This window comes from Athene cunicularia (genome assembly GCF_003259725.1).
Source record: "Athene cunicularia isolate RWA chromosome 10 unlocalized genomic scaffold, athCun1 chr10_part1, whole genome shotgun sequence".
Taxonomy (NCBI): Eukaryota; Metazoa; Chordata; class Aves; order Strigiformes; family Strigidae; genus Athene; species Athene cunicularia.
The window spans coordinates 22,625,833-22,640,987 of record NW_020799112.1 but is presented as its reverse complement, the minus strand read 5'-3'; the positions used below and the strand labels follow the sequence as shown (position 1 = coordinate 22,640,987).

Sequence of the window (15,155 nt, the reverse complement as noted above, 5' to 3'; positions counted from 1 at the left end):
GCCATTTCCCCGAGGCGCGTTTCCCGCCCCTGCCTCGGCCGGGCCCTGCCGGGCGCGTCCGCCCCTCTGAACCCCCTCCGGAGAGCTTATTCAGGTGAAGCACCAGGAGAGAGTTAGGTATGCAGTTACACGATTATGTCAGATAGCCTGGCTTGGCAGAACAGCTTACGCCCACAGCAGAAATGTTTTAATGTTGGCATTACGCTGTTACCCCGAAATTGCCCACAGGCCGGCTCTGTGCTTCAAGCAGGAGAACGGTGGTAGTACCAGGCACCTGTGTTTTTCAGTAAAAATAGCAAAATACGTTTGAAAACCCTCTTTAATAATACTGAAGATGTGCCTTGGTTGGTTACTCTACGGACACGAGGGTACACCACCTAACACTGTCATTCATTAGCAGAGCTTCATTAACCCAGGCCGCCCGGCGCTAATGAGGCGGCATTGCCTCCAGCGCCCCGACGAGCCAGGCAGCTCCTGGGGGCTGCCTGGTGCCATGTGGATGCCTCTACTGGCCTACACCAGGAACGCACTAGCTAATTATACAAAAACTAGTTACAATTTTCAAACCCTAAAGCAAGTTCCAAACAAGGCTTTTTTTTTTTTTTTTTTTTTTTTTTGAGGGGTGGGAGTGGAATTTGTTTCTCTCTACCTTAGGGTTTAAAATTACTGTGGCAACCTTGAACCATTGGCACAAGGACACAACCCACAAAATGCCCAGTATGGCACAGCTCAGCTCTGCCGCGGTGAGCGCGGCCATCACAGGGGGACGTCAGCTCACAGCACACATCGGGATTTTACTGAGGCCATGGCTCAATCACATGGCAAGCCTGGCTTTAGGCACCTAGCCCTGACCACAAACAAAACACCTCTGGGCAGGTGAAACAAATGGCAAAACTGGTTCCGATTGAGCCCGAGAGTTTCACATTTGCTCCAGCTGTTCTGAAAAACATCCTGCTCCCGGGAGGCTGTGTGCCAGAGTGGATATTGCCTGTCCTGACGCAGCTGGCATCAAATCACGAAGGCAGCACACCAGCACACTGGCTGCTCTGGCTAAACAGACAACAGGACTAAGTTGGGTACTCACATAGTATCCTGGTTGAATGAGTACTGTTGGGTGATCCTGTACGATACAGCACCAGTATTAATAACAGTGAAACCATAACCTGGAAAACCATCCTGCTGCAGTGGCAGGCTATAAAGTGGAGAGTTTGTCCTTCAGTAAGTCTCCTGGTTCTCTACTGGCTAGACATGGCCAGGTGGCCCTCGATCAAAGCCCGCATACAGTGTATTTAAATGTGATCTGATCCAGGGCAGCCCTGTGACAGGGAGCACTCCTACAGACATCCTCTTACATTACTGCCACTGACACCCATCTCACCACAACATCCAGGCAACAAAGTTCTGATTTCACGTCAAGTTCCACAATAAAGTGTAATCTGACTCTCATGTCTCCTCTACTCCCACCAGTAAAGCTATTTAGACATCAATTTAGCAGGGAACATCTAAGTATTAAGTATAGGCTAGGTTTAAGGATAAGTGTCATGCACCCCTTCCTGGCACATGTCTGGAAAAAGCATTTCATTCTGATCTCTACATCACTGAATCTTAGAGCCTCCAATTATTTTGGAGTTACCCTTTCTTATGCACCAACACGCAAAAGAGAGCACATGAAGCTCTCTGGAGCACTTGCCTCCTCAGCTGTGGCAGAGAATTATGGACCACATAGGCAGGGTAGACAGATGTGACACCGGCTGAAACACAAACTGCTGCTCCCTCCAGACCTATGAAACTTTATCTCTCATCTCCCAGTTTTTAAAAGGTAGGAGATGTGACGGTCTCCCACATACCCTCAATCCACCAGTAAAAGCACAGTCTGATCTCTCTAGCACAAAGTAAGAGGCAGAGCCCCTTTGCTGGGGAAGGAGAGTGATGCCTCGTAAGACAGGCATAAGGGTGAAATCTGAAATGGTGCTTTGCTGATTCTCTTTCTGCTAAAAGCCAAACACAATTGATAACCCTGAGCAACTACTTGTAAGATACAGAACAGAGCTCCTCTGAACATCTGGCTAATACACTTGACCTGTACTCTGTGTTGCAGGAGGATTCCAGTATCCTAACAACAATACATGCTGCTTGATGGGTGGGTTTTTTGGTTGGGTGTTTTCAGGGGCTTTTGTTGCTTTTTTTTTTTAAAAAAAAAACCAACCAAAGTGCTATTTATAAAGTAGCAAATTGTAGCTTTACCATCGAATGAAATATTTCCTTGATTAACATTTTTCTACATCTTGCTTTCTTTTTCTTTATTTTCTCTGCATATAATGTAGGTATGTGGCACACAAGTACAAAAATCAGCTTGTAATGTATGTACTTAAAGATTTGTAATCTTTGGATCTCTACAAAACTTTATAATAATTTAGGAAATAAAAATACCCAGAGGAATGACTTAACATTTTAAGCGTACAAATGTCAAGTGTCTCAACAGCCACTAAGTACAAACCTATAAAGTTCACTTCCTCTCTACTGCATGGCAGTTTGAGGCAAAGGAGGGGTCAAGGCATACAGCTCCAGCTCTTTTCCCTTTACACAAAGCACAAAAAGAACACATAAAGAGAATTTACATCTGCTACAAATAATTGTAAGTTAATTTTATTACTGTTTTCTATCAGCATTTTTAATTCTTGAGAAAAAGTAATCAATGTTGGATCAGGGCACAGCTGATAAGTAAGGCAGTTACTCAGACTGTCCCTTCCTTTCAGGAAGATCAGAAAACAAAACTGGAGGAGGAAACCAGACATGTCAACGTCTTTCAGATTCAAGATCTGATGAGCAACAGGGGAGTTAAGGTAGCCAAAGCAGATCCTCAGGTTTTAATCAGAAATAGATCAGACACAGTGGCTGCCCTGGTAGAGGAGGGTGTGCTGCAGCGGTGGCACGGGGCAGCACACAGAACAAGAGCCCCACATCCTGACTAGCCCTTCCCCTGGGCAGCACAGACCTGGTCTCTGCAGGCAGTACTTTGTCCAGTGGAGTTTTAAGCACCTGCAGCTGGGAACCTAACGCTTCCCCACAGAGGATCATTCAGCAGGTAACTCTCTGTTACAAAAGCTTTTGCTTAATAGTTACAATCTAAATTTTCTTCTTAGCTTTATCCATTCAGCTTTATTCTCTGTCTTTCCTCAAATGCATCTCTGAGTAATAAATGTCTAAATAACTTGTCTTCCTCCTCTGTGTTCCTTTAACAATGAATAGGTTACACTGTCTGAACTATAACACTACAAATTTCCGGTGCATAGTTTTAGCAATAAGGAATTAGGTGTTCTAATAAAAATAAGGTTAAAACTAGGGGAAATTAATTACGAAGCTATAGATCAATGAGCAAGAGGTAAAACTGCTGAAGAGATGCTCTTATTAGATTATCAGACTGAAGACTGATTTACAGCTTTCACTGTGCTTCCTTATCCATCATTTTTATAGTACACAGAAAGGGTTACAAAGCACAAATTATCTTTTTTTAATGGACATTGAAGTTTTAGATAGGCTCAGATCAGGATAACCAGGCTGGGTTTTTTTTCCAAAATATGAAAGCAGAAAACATATTTTATTGATCTGGGAGAGCTGTGATAGAACTGAATAATACAATTCTCTTTTCAGCCTGCAGCTTCCTAATGTGCTCACCTGTGATGTGTCCAGAAATGACAAGCTCCCCTGCTGAAAAGGCTCCGAGGGTCTTGGTAAAAATCAAGCTGCATGAGGCAGTGGTGTACCTGTTCAGTCTGGAGAAGGGGAGGCTTCAAGGGGATTGAACAGCAGCCCTCCAGCACCTATCAATGGGCAGAGCCAGGCATAAGCTGAAACAAGAGTGGTTCAGACTGGGGTTAAAGAAAATCTTCCACCCCCTGCCAGGACGACGCTCATACATACAAGAGGTTACCCTGACGGGCTGTATAATCTCCGTCCTCAGAGGTTTTCAATACCAGACTAGATTAAAGCCCTGAGCAACCTCACGGGGCCTCTGAGCTGAGCCTGCTGTGGGCAGGAGGTTGGCCAAGAGCACTCCCGAGGCCCCTTCTAACCTGAACTGCCACATGAACCCCAGCCTGACGCGGGACACAACAGTTTGACAGCTAGTGTGTAAGGGACTTTCTGAACTGCACTCAAACACAATTCCACCTCTGAAAGGTCTGGCTAACACTGCAGTTCCCTGAAACCTTCTTAACCTGTAGGTATAGCATAACCCAACCAGTGGCTCAACAACACCAGCAGCCAGCTTACACTAATGCTGCTGCCAGGAACAGCCCAGGTAGGAAACTGCAGGAACATGTGCTGATGTTGACAGCCTGGGCTGTGAGGAAGCATAAATTAAACTGAAAGAGGCAATGAAGATTACTAAAGCCTCAATACTCTTCAGAAGAATCCCTCAGCTTGTCCAGGGCCCCTGGCAACAAAGACAGAGACCACCTCAAAATAAAAATAATTTTTTAAAAAGCATGAATGTAGTCATTTTAATGTAGTGTGTAAATAACTCTTCAAACTCAGAGACATGATTAATTCCTTCTGAAATAAGTGATTTGGCAATTACCGCCCACACTAGAGGCTTTTCTAAGGAATACAAAAGTTGCACAAAACCTGAGCACGCTTTTACTAGCCATTCCCTCATCACAGTCGTAACAGCAGGATCAGAGCTGGACTTCAACCCGTGTTTCATTCAGCCTTGGAGCTTCATTGCTACCTCTTTTAAATAGTTTGGTACATACCAACATCTCTTCCACGTTCTTAGCACTATCACATTACGAAAAGTAAAAAAAAATATATGGAAAGAATCTTTTAAAATATTGAGAATGACTTTTAAAAATTATTATTTATAATTTTCTTTTTGGGACAATTTAAGTGGTTACCATAGCTGGAATGAATTATGGTACGCTGCCAGGGCTTTCAGAAAAGGCCCTTCCACCCCAGGAAAAGTTCAGTTGCTTTCTGTTTTAATGGCTCTTGGCAAGCTTGCACTATTGTTTTGTACAAACAGAAGTAAATTTGATATAAATAAAAAATGGAACTTTATGTGAATGAAGCAAACATCAAATTCCTTAATCTTCAAAAGAAATTCTATCCCTGAATAATTAACTATGATATATTTATAAAACTAGAATAATTGAAAACAGAATTCTAAGTTGATTCATGTGGACTGTGCTGAAATATTTATTATTGCAAGTCCAGAAGATCTGTCTGGGTTTTGTCACTGGAAATGTCTAAACTCGGTGTCCAGATGTTTATTTAAGTTGCTCCCACATAGTTCTAATGTCAATTACCAGAGGTTATCAGAGAGCATCACTGTGTATCTTCCTTGACTAATATTCTCATTTCTTCTGCATCTTTGATGTTTTCTTTCATTAAAATTCCTGGCTCACAGCCACAAAAATCTGCCGTGCAGGCAAAAAACTGGTCTGCAGACATGACACATGATGATGCCCAATGTCTGCGCAAGGATAATATTTATCATCACTGCTATCATTAAAGCAGTACTACAATCAGTACAATGCCAATTTGAAGCAGCTCAGAGAAATACAAGTGAAACCAGGGAATAAGCACTTCTAACCAATATGAAATAACTTGGGTCAGTAAAGAAAATATTATTATGTATAATAAAGATTTTGTGAATCTGTTGGATTTTTTTTCCCCTTCAGGAAAAAGCAGGAGGAAAGCCAATGACAAAGTAATTTCACACGTAATTACAAATGGAGTTGATAGATCTGTAACTCTGGAAACCACAATTACACTGAGACTTTTATAGTAACCAGGAGACAACACAGGCCGCTCATAACAGTGACTTAAACAGAAAGAGCTTATCACACAGTCTCTCAAGACGTCCTACATTCAAATGCGAAGAGTTGGCTAACACGGCTCTTATCTGTTGCCCAAAGCCAGTTGGTTCATTTGGTTTGTAGAAAAATTCTGGAAGATTTATTTTTAAAGACTTGTAAGAAAACAGAAGAAAATCAATTCAGTATAAATGGAAGTAGAGATATAAAATGGCTGAAGAAAATAGTGCCAATGCCACTTCATGTTCTCACGTTCGTACCCAGGCACTAACACCGGTTCCCCTCTTGGTGAGGAATGTCACCTATTCTAGTTCCAATTGATCAGCAAGAGACAGACACCTTGCAACTTCGATGGATAATGGTCTAAAGGACTTGGAAATGTAAATCTCACTGATTATACAATTTGCTTCTCTCCTGACCCTGTCAGCTGGGGAAGCTTTATCCACCTTCCCGAAAGAGCCCTAACAGCCTCGCGGCCAGCCTCGCTGAGAGGCCTTCTCCCTTACTGACACCTGCTACAAAGGTGTCACTGCACCTCCAGATTCCGCTGTGATTCTGTGTGTGCAGTAAAAAAATCCCATAGCCTCTTGCCGAATCACAAGTTTTGTCCCAGAATTTGGGCTCCCTGCAGCCCGAGCTGCACGCAGCCTCCACGCACTGGGAGGGCAGCGCAGGAGAGAGCTTCAATTCAGAGATGGATGCAGGAGACCGCGTGCTGTTACACCCAGAGCTACAGTACTCCCACCACGGTCTGACTGATCTCTGAGTAAATGAAATGTGTATGTTACTAGCATCAACTAACAATTGAGAAATTGATTTATTTTTTTTTTTTAGAAAAATCAAGCAAACAAAAAACGAAAGAAGAAAAACATGGACAGAAATTTTGCAACTGAAATTTCTGTTGAGGAGAAGTGTACAAAGAGTATGTCCTGTCAAGTGCTCAGCTTCAGAGACTCAGCCAAACCTTGGACTGCAACTACTTGCCACATTATACCACTGCCTCGATGTGATAAGCAACTGCATTACTATCAGCTGTGTGGATAGAGGGAGGGAGTATGGATATGTTCAGTAAGCATTATGGCCCCTCTTATCTCCCCAGTGACTTCAGTGGAGATGTGCCAGTTCATGCGTGATGCAGTTATGGTCCCCAATATCAAGCCTGAAAGAAAAGCAAGGACGGTGTCAGTACAAATTCTTACAAGTGTCTCTGTCAAGAAATCTCTCTTATACTTACTGCTGGAGGACACATTTACTCAGATGATTAAAAATGAAATACTTAGTTCAATGACTCTAGCAAGCTGAAAATCCGTTTGCTTCCCACACACATTTCACTGTGCTCATTTGTGTCATCTCCTCACATTCAGTAATTGGTTCACAACTCTTATTCACAAATTCCCTTGCACAAGGAGATTAAACAAAACACAGAGCCAATGTCCCAGTTCAACAGAGCACTTGCACATAAACACTCCTAGAGGAATCAAGCTTTGACTTCTATACATGCTTTCATGCTTCACCAAATCAAGGGCCAATTTAATGAAATCTTAATAACCAAATGATCCAAACAGTTGCTTTAAACAAGAGATGACTAAATACCTCTAAAGCTTTGCCTACATATAGAATAATAATTACAGTATTTACGAAAGAGTCAAATGGAGTGAAACACTCATATCCCACGGCAAGTCAATGTGAATGTAAAATGTCTGGACTAGAGTCAGCTAACATTTGCCTGCCATGATGTCAGCAGTGACACAGCACTGCAGAAGTATGAGAATAAAACACAATTGTTAGCTTACTGAAAAAGAAAAAAATACCATGGCAAAATAAATGTTGTTTTCACACAGCTGTCTTTTCTACTTCCCTTTCTCTCCCAGAACGTGGGAGTTCACAACCTAAAAACAAACATTAGGAAACCAGGAAATCTCAGTGGTGATCTCCACGCATACCACCCTAAGAGCAGTAGACTTGCAACAAAACATGCACCACAAAACTCAGCAAAAAAACAGTTCAGTTCGCACCTCCCTGGAACAAGACCACACCATGCAAGACCTACTCCCTGAAAAGCTTGTCCTTACAGAACACTTTTGAAAAATTACACCTCCTTCTTATACTGCTCTGAAAGATAAGCAAGTTTGGCAAGGCAGAGAACAGCCACCTTTTCCAACAGCAGAGTCCACAGAGCAGGGCACAGCTCCCTCCTACACAGGACTCCCATACCCTGTCCCCGTCATGCCATCCACTTGATATAAAAGGCCAAGAATTCATTGCAGCTCCCCTGGCCCAAGGACACCCCTTGCAGGCATAACTTGCTAACGGCAGAGGATGAGCCAGACGCCACTCAAATGAGACCAAAAATGTTCTGAACGGGGTCCCACCAGAGATCATCTTCACCAGCCAAACCCAGCGTGGTGCACAAGTGAGATGAGTCCGCCTCCTGGATCCAGGGCACTGCTCCCTAAGGGACCTGCACAAAACAACCAGCCAGCCAGATCTCCACCTACAACCCGGGCTACTCTGGTCCTACCCCCTCCACCAGGCTGGTAAAGGCTGCCAGCTTGTGGTGTGTCTGCGAGTTCCACACAGAAACCCCCAACCGCTGCCTGGGGCTGACACGGAGCACGACCAGCCTCTGCCACCAGCCTCTGCCACGGCTTCCCCCCAAAGTTTCAATTCATCATTCTGTAGCATCTGGATATTCTTCTCCCAGACTCCTGCTACAGCATCCCTGTGGCAGGTTTGGAACCCACAGCACAGAGCCATGGTTTTCAAATTCTCTCAATTTGCAGGCCCCATTTCCTCCACGCGGGAACTTGCAGCTTACTGTTACAGACCCTTTTTGATCGTGTGGCCCTTAGGAGCAGTCGGCAAGCCTACAAGAACTGCTACAGTTCTGCTAACAGAACTGCTGGCCTGTCAGCTAGGTCTAACTCCAAAAACCAGGAAAAGCTTATGCATCCTTTCTACCTTAGTTATAGTCCCTCAAAATAATTCAGTATGGCAGCATTTAGGTCCTTGCTCTTTCAAATGTTATTTCCCAAATAACATTAACTTTTAGACTGCTAAAACCTCTAGATCATGTTATCACCACAGCTGGCAAACCAGACTGCATGTTCTCTCCCCCAAGAAGCGTTACAGCTGTGAGCAGAAGCTGTTATAGTGCTTTTATTCTGTGCAGGTTGGAGCTCAGGTACTTCTAACAATGCAAAAACCAAGGGACTACAGCTGCTGCTGCACAGGTACTGCCTCACGTGCTCTACAGCTCGTAGACTTGCAGCACACCACTTAAGCCCTGTCTCTGTGCCATCTTTCAGACCTGCACAACTGTCAAGCTTTAGGTCTTACAGATCTTTTCTCATCCATTTGCATTCCCAGAAGTTTTCTTTCTCTACACAGTAATTGTCTCCTAACTCCATCTCCAGCGCTTCCCTTGTGGAGCACTGAAGCAAAAGGTTCTGCTTTTCTCTAAAATTTGGCTGCAAACTTTACATGGTCAAAACAAAGCATTATTCACATGAGGAACTTCAGAAACATATTACCAATTCTTTATTTTCTACTGGGTTAACAGCCCACTCCAATAAAACAGTCCACTCCCCCAAATCAGAGCAAGCTCCTCAATTCTGTGTACATTTTAAAATGTTCTGGAACTGGAGAACAGTGAAATACATAACAGCAATACCACAGCCGATCAGAAACTTAATTCAGTATGACTAAACCATTCCATGATTCATCCTCTTATTCTCCAAACCTTTTACAAACACCTGGATTGCGCATCCTCCTTAACATAGGACTCGATACCTGACTCTTTGCTTTCTCATCACTGACAAAATCTTAATTCAAAGCACATACCTGTGCTCAGAACCTAGGACCAACAACCCCCTATGAAAACTTTCAGGTTTTGCAGTGGTACAAACCCTTCAGCAGTAACTTAAACCTCACACCTTCAGCTTGGGTTTGTATTCATGCAGCACTTTCTTCCACAAGGACTTTTAGCACAAAAAAAAAGCCAGCATGGAGAACCACACACAGTAAAAAGGTGTGACAGCACAGTCAGTACAGGGACAAGGGGGATGATATTAGCAAGGGGGAGAGATGCAAACAGGCCTGGAAGGGGTAACTTGTGCTTCATGCAACAGCAAAGGGAAAGCCAATACACTTTTGGGGCCTCTTGTCCTTGTGCAGTTACACCAGACTGAAATAACAGAGGACTGATGCCAGGACCCGGCTGGATGAGCAGGTGGCAGCATGGACAACAGTGGTTTGAGAGATGAACTGCATCCACAAGAGCATTCCACTGGCTGTGGGGTCAGAACCACACGCTGCAGGAGGATGCTGAGGGCAGAAATATATACAACTGAGGATCAGATGGATCAACACTGATGTGAGGGATGAATGTGAACAACTGAAAACGTGCCATAAAATAGTGCTGACAAAGATGTGATGGTGAGAAGCTGGGAGGATGAAGAGCACAGAAAAGAGTAAAAAAAACAGGAAAAAGGTGGTAAAAAGGATATAAGGCCTGGAAGTAGCAAATACCTGCACAGTCTGAAACCCAAATCAGAAATAAGGCAGGAAAGCCTCAGCAGGAGGCTCTCACAGCTGTGACAAAACCACATTCAGGTCACTGCAGGGTATTCAAGTGACTGAAGTGTGTAGGAGGTGGCAAGGTGCACAGCTGATGCACCGCTGGTATTTAGATGGGGTTACAGAAAGCAGAAGGCAGCAATGGCAGGAGCATGCACGGCCTGGCAGAAGGTTAATGCAGTGGTACGTGCCATGAAAGGGAATGGCTGGTGCAGAGATGCAGAATATGAACTTGCTTTAGTGACAGGAGAAGTTTTATAAGGAAAAGGGAAGGCAGAGAGCTGATGAGAAGCCCATGAAATGAGAAACCTGTGAGATGAAATGGTACAGGAAAAGAGGCACCACAGATGAACAATGGATGACCTAGTCAAAAAATACCACATATTAGCTTAGCAGAAGTTCCACATCAAACTGCACTGCCAGGGTACGGGCTGTGCCACGGGCCCTGCCTGGGAGAGAGTTACTGCCCGCAGAGAAGCGCTGTGTGCACTCCTGAAGTGGCAGGGACTTTCATCCCCCATCTCTGGATGATAGCGTGCAGCTTTCTGAGCGACTCCCACCTGGAGCACCCTTGGTTTCCAGAGACCCCACTTCTGCAGGAACACACAGACATCCAGGGAGGGCTGTGCACACTGCTGCCTGCACTCAGGGCTGCTGCAGCCTCTGGGCAAGCACTGCCAGACCGTGCAAGGAATCTCTCGGGTTTGCTCTTCAGAACTGAACTCATACTAGGCTTGGAATATCCTAGTCAACAGTGGAACATCGTTGTGAAAGACTTCTCAGGTGTGTTCCTTATCTTTCAAAATTCATATTAAAAGGCAGAAGATGTTATTGTAAGGAAGATTTTTTTTATCTTCAAAGAACAGCTGAAACTTCAAAATACACAGAACATTTTCTCCAAGAAAACCAGAGGGTGGATCTCTTAATTTACAGTATCAGACCATGAAAAAATAGTATTCCAAAGTATGAAAGCAGTGTACAAAAGTATGGAAAAACACCAAGACCTTTAATAAAAATATTAAAGTCTTCAGACTAACTTGATCTCTTCATGTGCTTTGCAGTAACAACCAAAAATGAAACAGCAGAGTCCCTTAAAGCCCAAACAGAATTTGAGTTACAAAATAACTTACCCATTTACAACATAAGGGCAGAAAGTGTTATTTTTAGGTGCTGGCACAGAAACAAGTTCTCATGGGATAAGAAGCTAACTTACAGTCCAACTATCAGGTATTTATTGTAGCAGTCTGGACACATATTTTCACCATATGGTAAAAGCAAGATAATCTTAAATAGATAAAAGAAGTATCTCACATCTACACAAAAGCTTTCACACCTGCGAGCAGTTCACGGGCACCTTAGCTTACTTTATGGACATGTGTGCTGATGCCCTTTGCACTCACATTTCTGTGCAGAAGAAACCTTTTCTTGTAGATGACTCATCACTGCCTACAAAAGTGTACTGAAGAGCTCACTGTGATGTGGCTGAAAACTATGGGGCAATCCCTAAGAATTAACTGCCCCAAGTGCTCAAAAATCCGTTCCCAAATCACACTGGGATTAATAACACTTATGTTTACAAGGTTTATAGTGAACCCTTCCCATAGCTGTAATGTCAAAATATTAAGAAAAAAAAATTACTAGATCAAGCATTCTCAAATCCAGGTCTGGGTTTTAAGAAGTACTGCATAAATATCAGTTATGCGGCTCCTCCTCAGACATCCCTCTGTGAATTCAGTCCTCTGCTGAAAAATAATCTTCATCTCTCACTTCTCTGTATTGCATTGAGGCCTCCCCCTCTGGTTCAAACCTGAGCATTTTTATATTCAATCTCTCAGCAAGCTTCTGTGCTGCCAGCTTGGCTTGCATTTCCTATATAAAAGGTAATAAAAAAAAAAAAAAAAAAAAAGAAAAGCATTCATTTGTCATTTTTATCCTGGTCCTGAAAAAACTAAAGTACGAACTTGACATAATATTAGTAATTCCAGAGTGGGCTTCTTTTCACACTTACACATAACTGTGCTACTAAAAATTGAAGACCTTTTCACAAGACTTGAAGTTCCTCACCTGCGATACGCTAACGTCTGCTTTAACAGAACAGTCACTCGGCCTGAGAGCAGCTGTGCACAGCAACCACACAGCAGTGGCAACGCTTGTCACTCAGCAACACCAGCAAAAGGGGTCTCCATTCTCCAAATAAATTACTTCCCTTAAAGTGTCAAGATGACTAAATTAGCAAGTGCTTCTAAAACAATAAGCAGCCACAAACGCATTGATGTTAGTATCTAATTCAGCTTGGCACTACCTGGAAAATCAAAATCCATTACAATAGAACTTCAAGAACCTCAGAACTCAGATTCTGCAGGCACAGCATAATTAAAGGTAAATGCAGACACTTGCATGTTTTAAGAATAACAAATACTGCTAGGCCTTCATTTATGCAAGGGCCAAAACCTCCTTAAGACTAATAGGCAAGGTACACATTTAAATTTCTAGTCGGTGATGAAGTGAGTGCAATGAGGTTAGAGTAGCAATGCATAAAGAGTAACACTACATTTTGTTTAATGCAGGAATAACAGTTTCAGAAAGGATTAATAAGTTATTAGATCATTAAAAGAATCACATACAAGAAAAAGTGTCTCTCCTCAAAGTCTGGCCATCTTAATTTCAACATCAGATTCATCAGTATGAAAAGATCCCTTCATGCTCTTTTTTAGGAGTGATCCCAATCATACAATTACTTTCCAGACCAAACTGTAAACTCGTACCTCATAAGCTTCTTTCTGCTGTATCTGAATGGCTATGGATTCCTCTATGGACAGCAGCTGAGCAGGGGAATGGTGAAGCGGCGGCAGCCGAGCTGCTGTGATGTCATTCAAATGTTTCTTGTCTCTAAGTCGCCTTTCCTCAGCAGTCACTGGAGAGCCAAACCCGCCAGGTGACTGGCTGGCTGAGGAACTGTGCGATGATCCACTCGGGTCTCCTGACAATCTGGAAGAGATAAAAGTTGCAACCCAAATTTGCAGCACAAGTTTGAACAACTTCAGTTCCAAAATTTGTTATTTTCAACAAGCAAAATCTGAAAAGAAATATGAAGTGTTATGACACCATAAACAAATAAAAAATAAGCAGCACTCAGAAAAACCACAAAGATTTCTCTACAGAGAGACAATATCACAGGTTACAGCTGACAGTGAACAAACCCCAGTTAGTTAGCAAGCATGCAGCAGCAATGCTTTGGGGGTCACACAGAGCATGAACTGCTGCTGCCACCAGTACACACAAGGGGAACTGTCATTTCCCTGGAGGGGCAGGAAAAGCAACAGGTCACCTTCTGTTAAAGTTCTACGAGTTCTAGATCTGACCCACAAGAAAGTTCTGCAGCTTAAGCTGTGAAACTCTGAAGGGTCACGACAATTGTTTCAAATGGGTGGAATCAGAGCACTGCTCAACACCGAGATTCTGTGGCACCGACTGCTCAAGAGCCAACATATGAACCTTTGCATGTTGTCTGACTTCACATCTCTTTAATCACCACAGGAAAATAAATCCACCATCTCGTTCTTTACCACGTTCAATTTTATACCAGTCAATTATTTCACAAAAGGTTTTCTATTACATAATACTTACACATTTGTTTTAAATTTGCTTTTTTTTACGACTGGGTTCTTGGCTCTGGACTCTAGGACTTCAATATAATGTGGTGTCTTGGGGTGCAGGCTTCCAAAGATACTGCCCTTATGTTTAGCCACATTCTGCTCTTCTTCCAACATTTCTTCACTATTATTCCCATCTACAATTGAAACTTTTTGAAAGGCATCGACCAACACATCTTTACTGTTGTCCAAAGCACCTGTACTTTCTGTGCCATCCTCAATATTGCCCTGAGATACCCGCTGATCATTTTTCAGATGACTGCTCGTGGCTGACTTGGAGCTGACTTCACAAACCAGATTCTGTTCTTTTGTAACAGTCTTTACTGTATCATTTTTCCTCTGAGTCCTTTGTTTTTCCAGAGCTACATTCGTGGCATCTTGCTCAACAGATTCTGCCTCCTGCTGTTGGGAAGAAATCTCAGAAGCTTCTTTAATATTAGAGTTTTCATTGAAGACTGAGGAATCTTCACAGTTTAGCGTGGCCTCATTCAGGGTAACTTGCTGTTTGCTTGTATTAATCTCCTCCTGTTTCACCTGAAACTTCAACCTGACAGCAGATAACAGCTCAGCTGTTTGTTCTAATTCTTCCTCTTCTAAAATAGCAAGCTTCAGCTTTTCAGCAAAATCTGAGATCTTCTTACCCTTATCTGGAAGCCTTGCAATGAATTTCCTAAGACCAAAAAAAAATAATTATTTGACAGTGTATAAACAATCCTATTTCAATCTGAGATGCAGAATTATTAGAATAGTTAGTGTGGCAGGGTTCTTATTCTAACAGTAAGTTTCTTATTTACATACTAGATTTCTGACAAGTGGTAAGATGCAGAGCACTGGCACCCTCGCGTATACTGTGATAAAGCGACTACTACATCTCTTCCTGTTCAGAGATGTAACCGCTGCTCTGCAAGTATCATTTAGTATTTTCTGCAAAGTGGAGTACACGGATTCTCGTGTCCGTATTCACGGAAAGAGCCGCTCCGGCCGTCTCTGGGGACGGCGCAGGCTGCAGAACCAGGGCCGGGCGCCATGGGAAGGCCAAGCCCGGCTGCGCCGCCGTCCCCCGGCCTGAGGCAGCGGCGGGGACAGGGCCCGCGGGGAGGCGCTGGGG

The 15,155-nt window shown here is 43.3% G+C and overlaps 1 protein-coding gene across 1 annotated transcript in view; it reads right to left on the bottom strand.

The window, feature by feature from the left end:
* Window positions 1-2,203: 2,203 nt before the first annotated feature.
* Window positions 2,204-15,155, bottom strand: part of LOC113484204 (myocardial zonula adherens protein-like) — a 60,685-nt gene continuing 47,733 nt past the window's right edge. The window contains exons 13-15 of the mRNA XM_026856454.1: window positions 14,022-14,717; window positions 13,160-13,382; window positions 2,204-12,263 (exon numbers count right to left, since the gene is read on the bottom strand). Of these exons, the coding sequence (XP_026712255.1) occupies window positions 12,126-12,263; window positions 13,160-13,382; window positions 14,022-14,717 (1,057 nt within the window). The 3' untranslated portion in view covers window positions 2,204-12,125. The remainder of the gene's footprint in view (window positions 12,264-13,159; window positions 13,383-14,021; window positions 14,718-15,155) is intronic.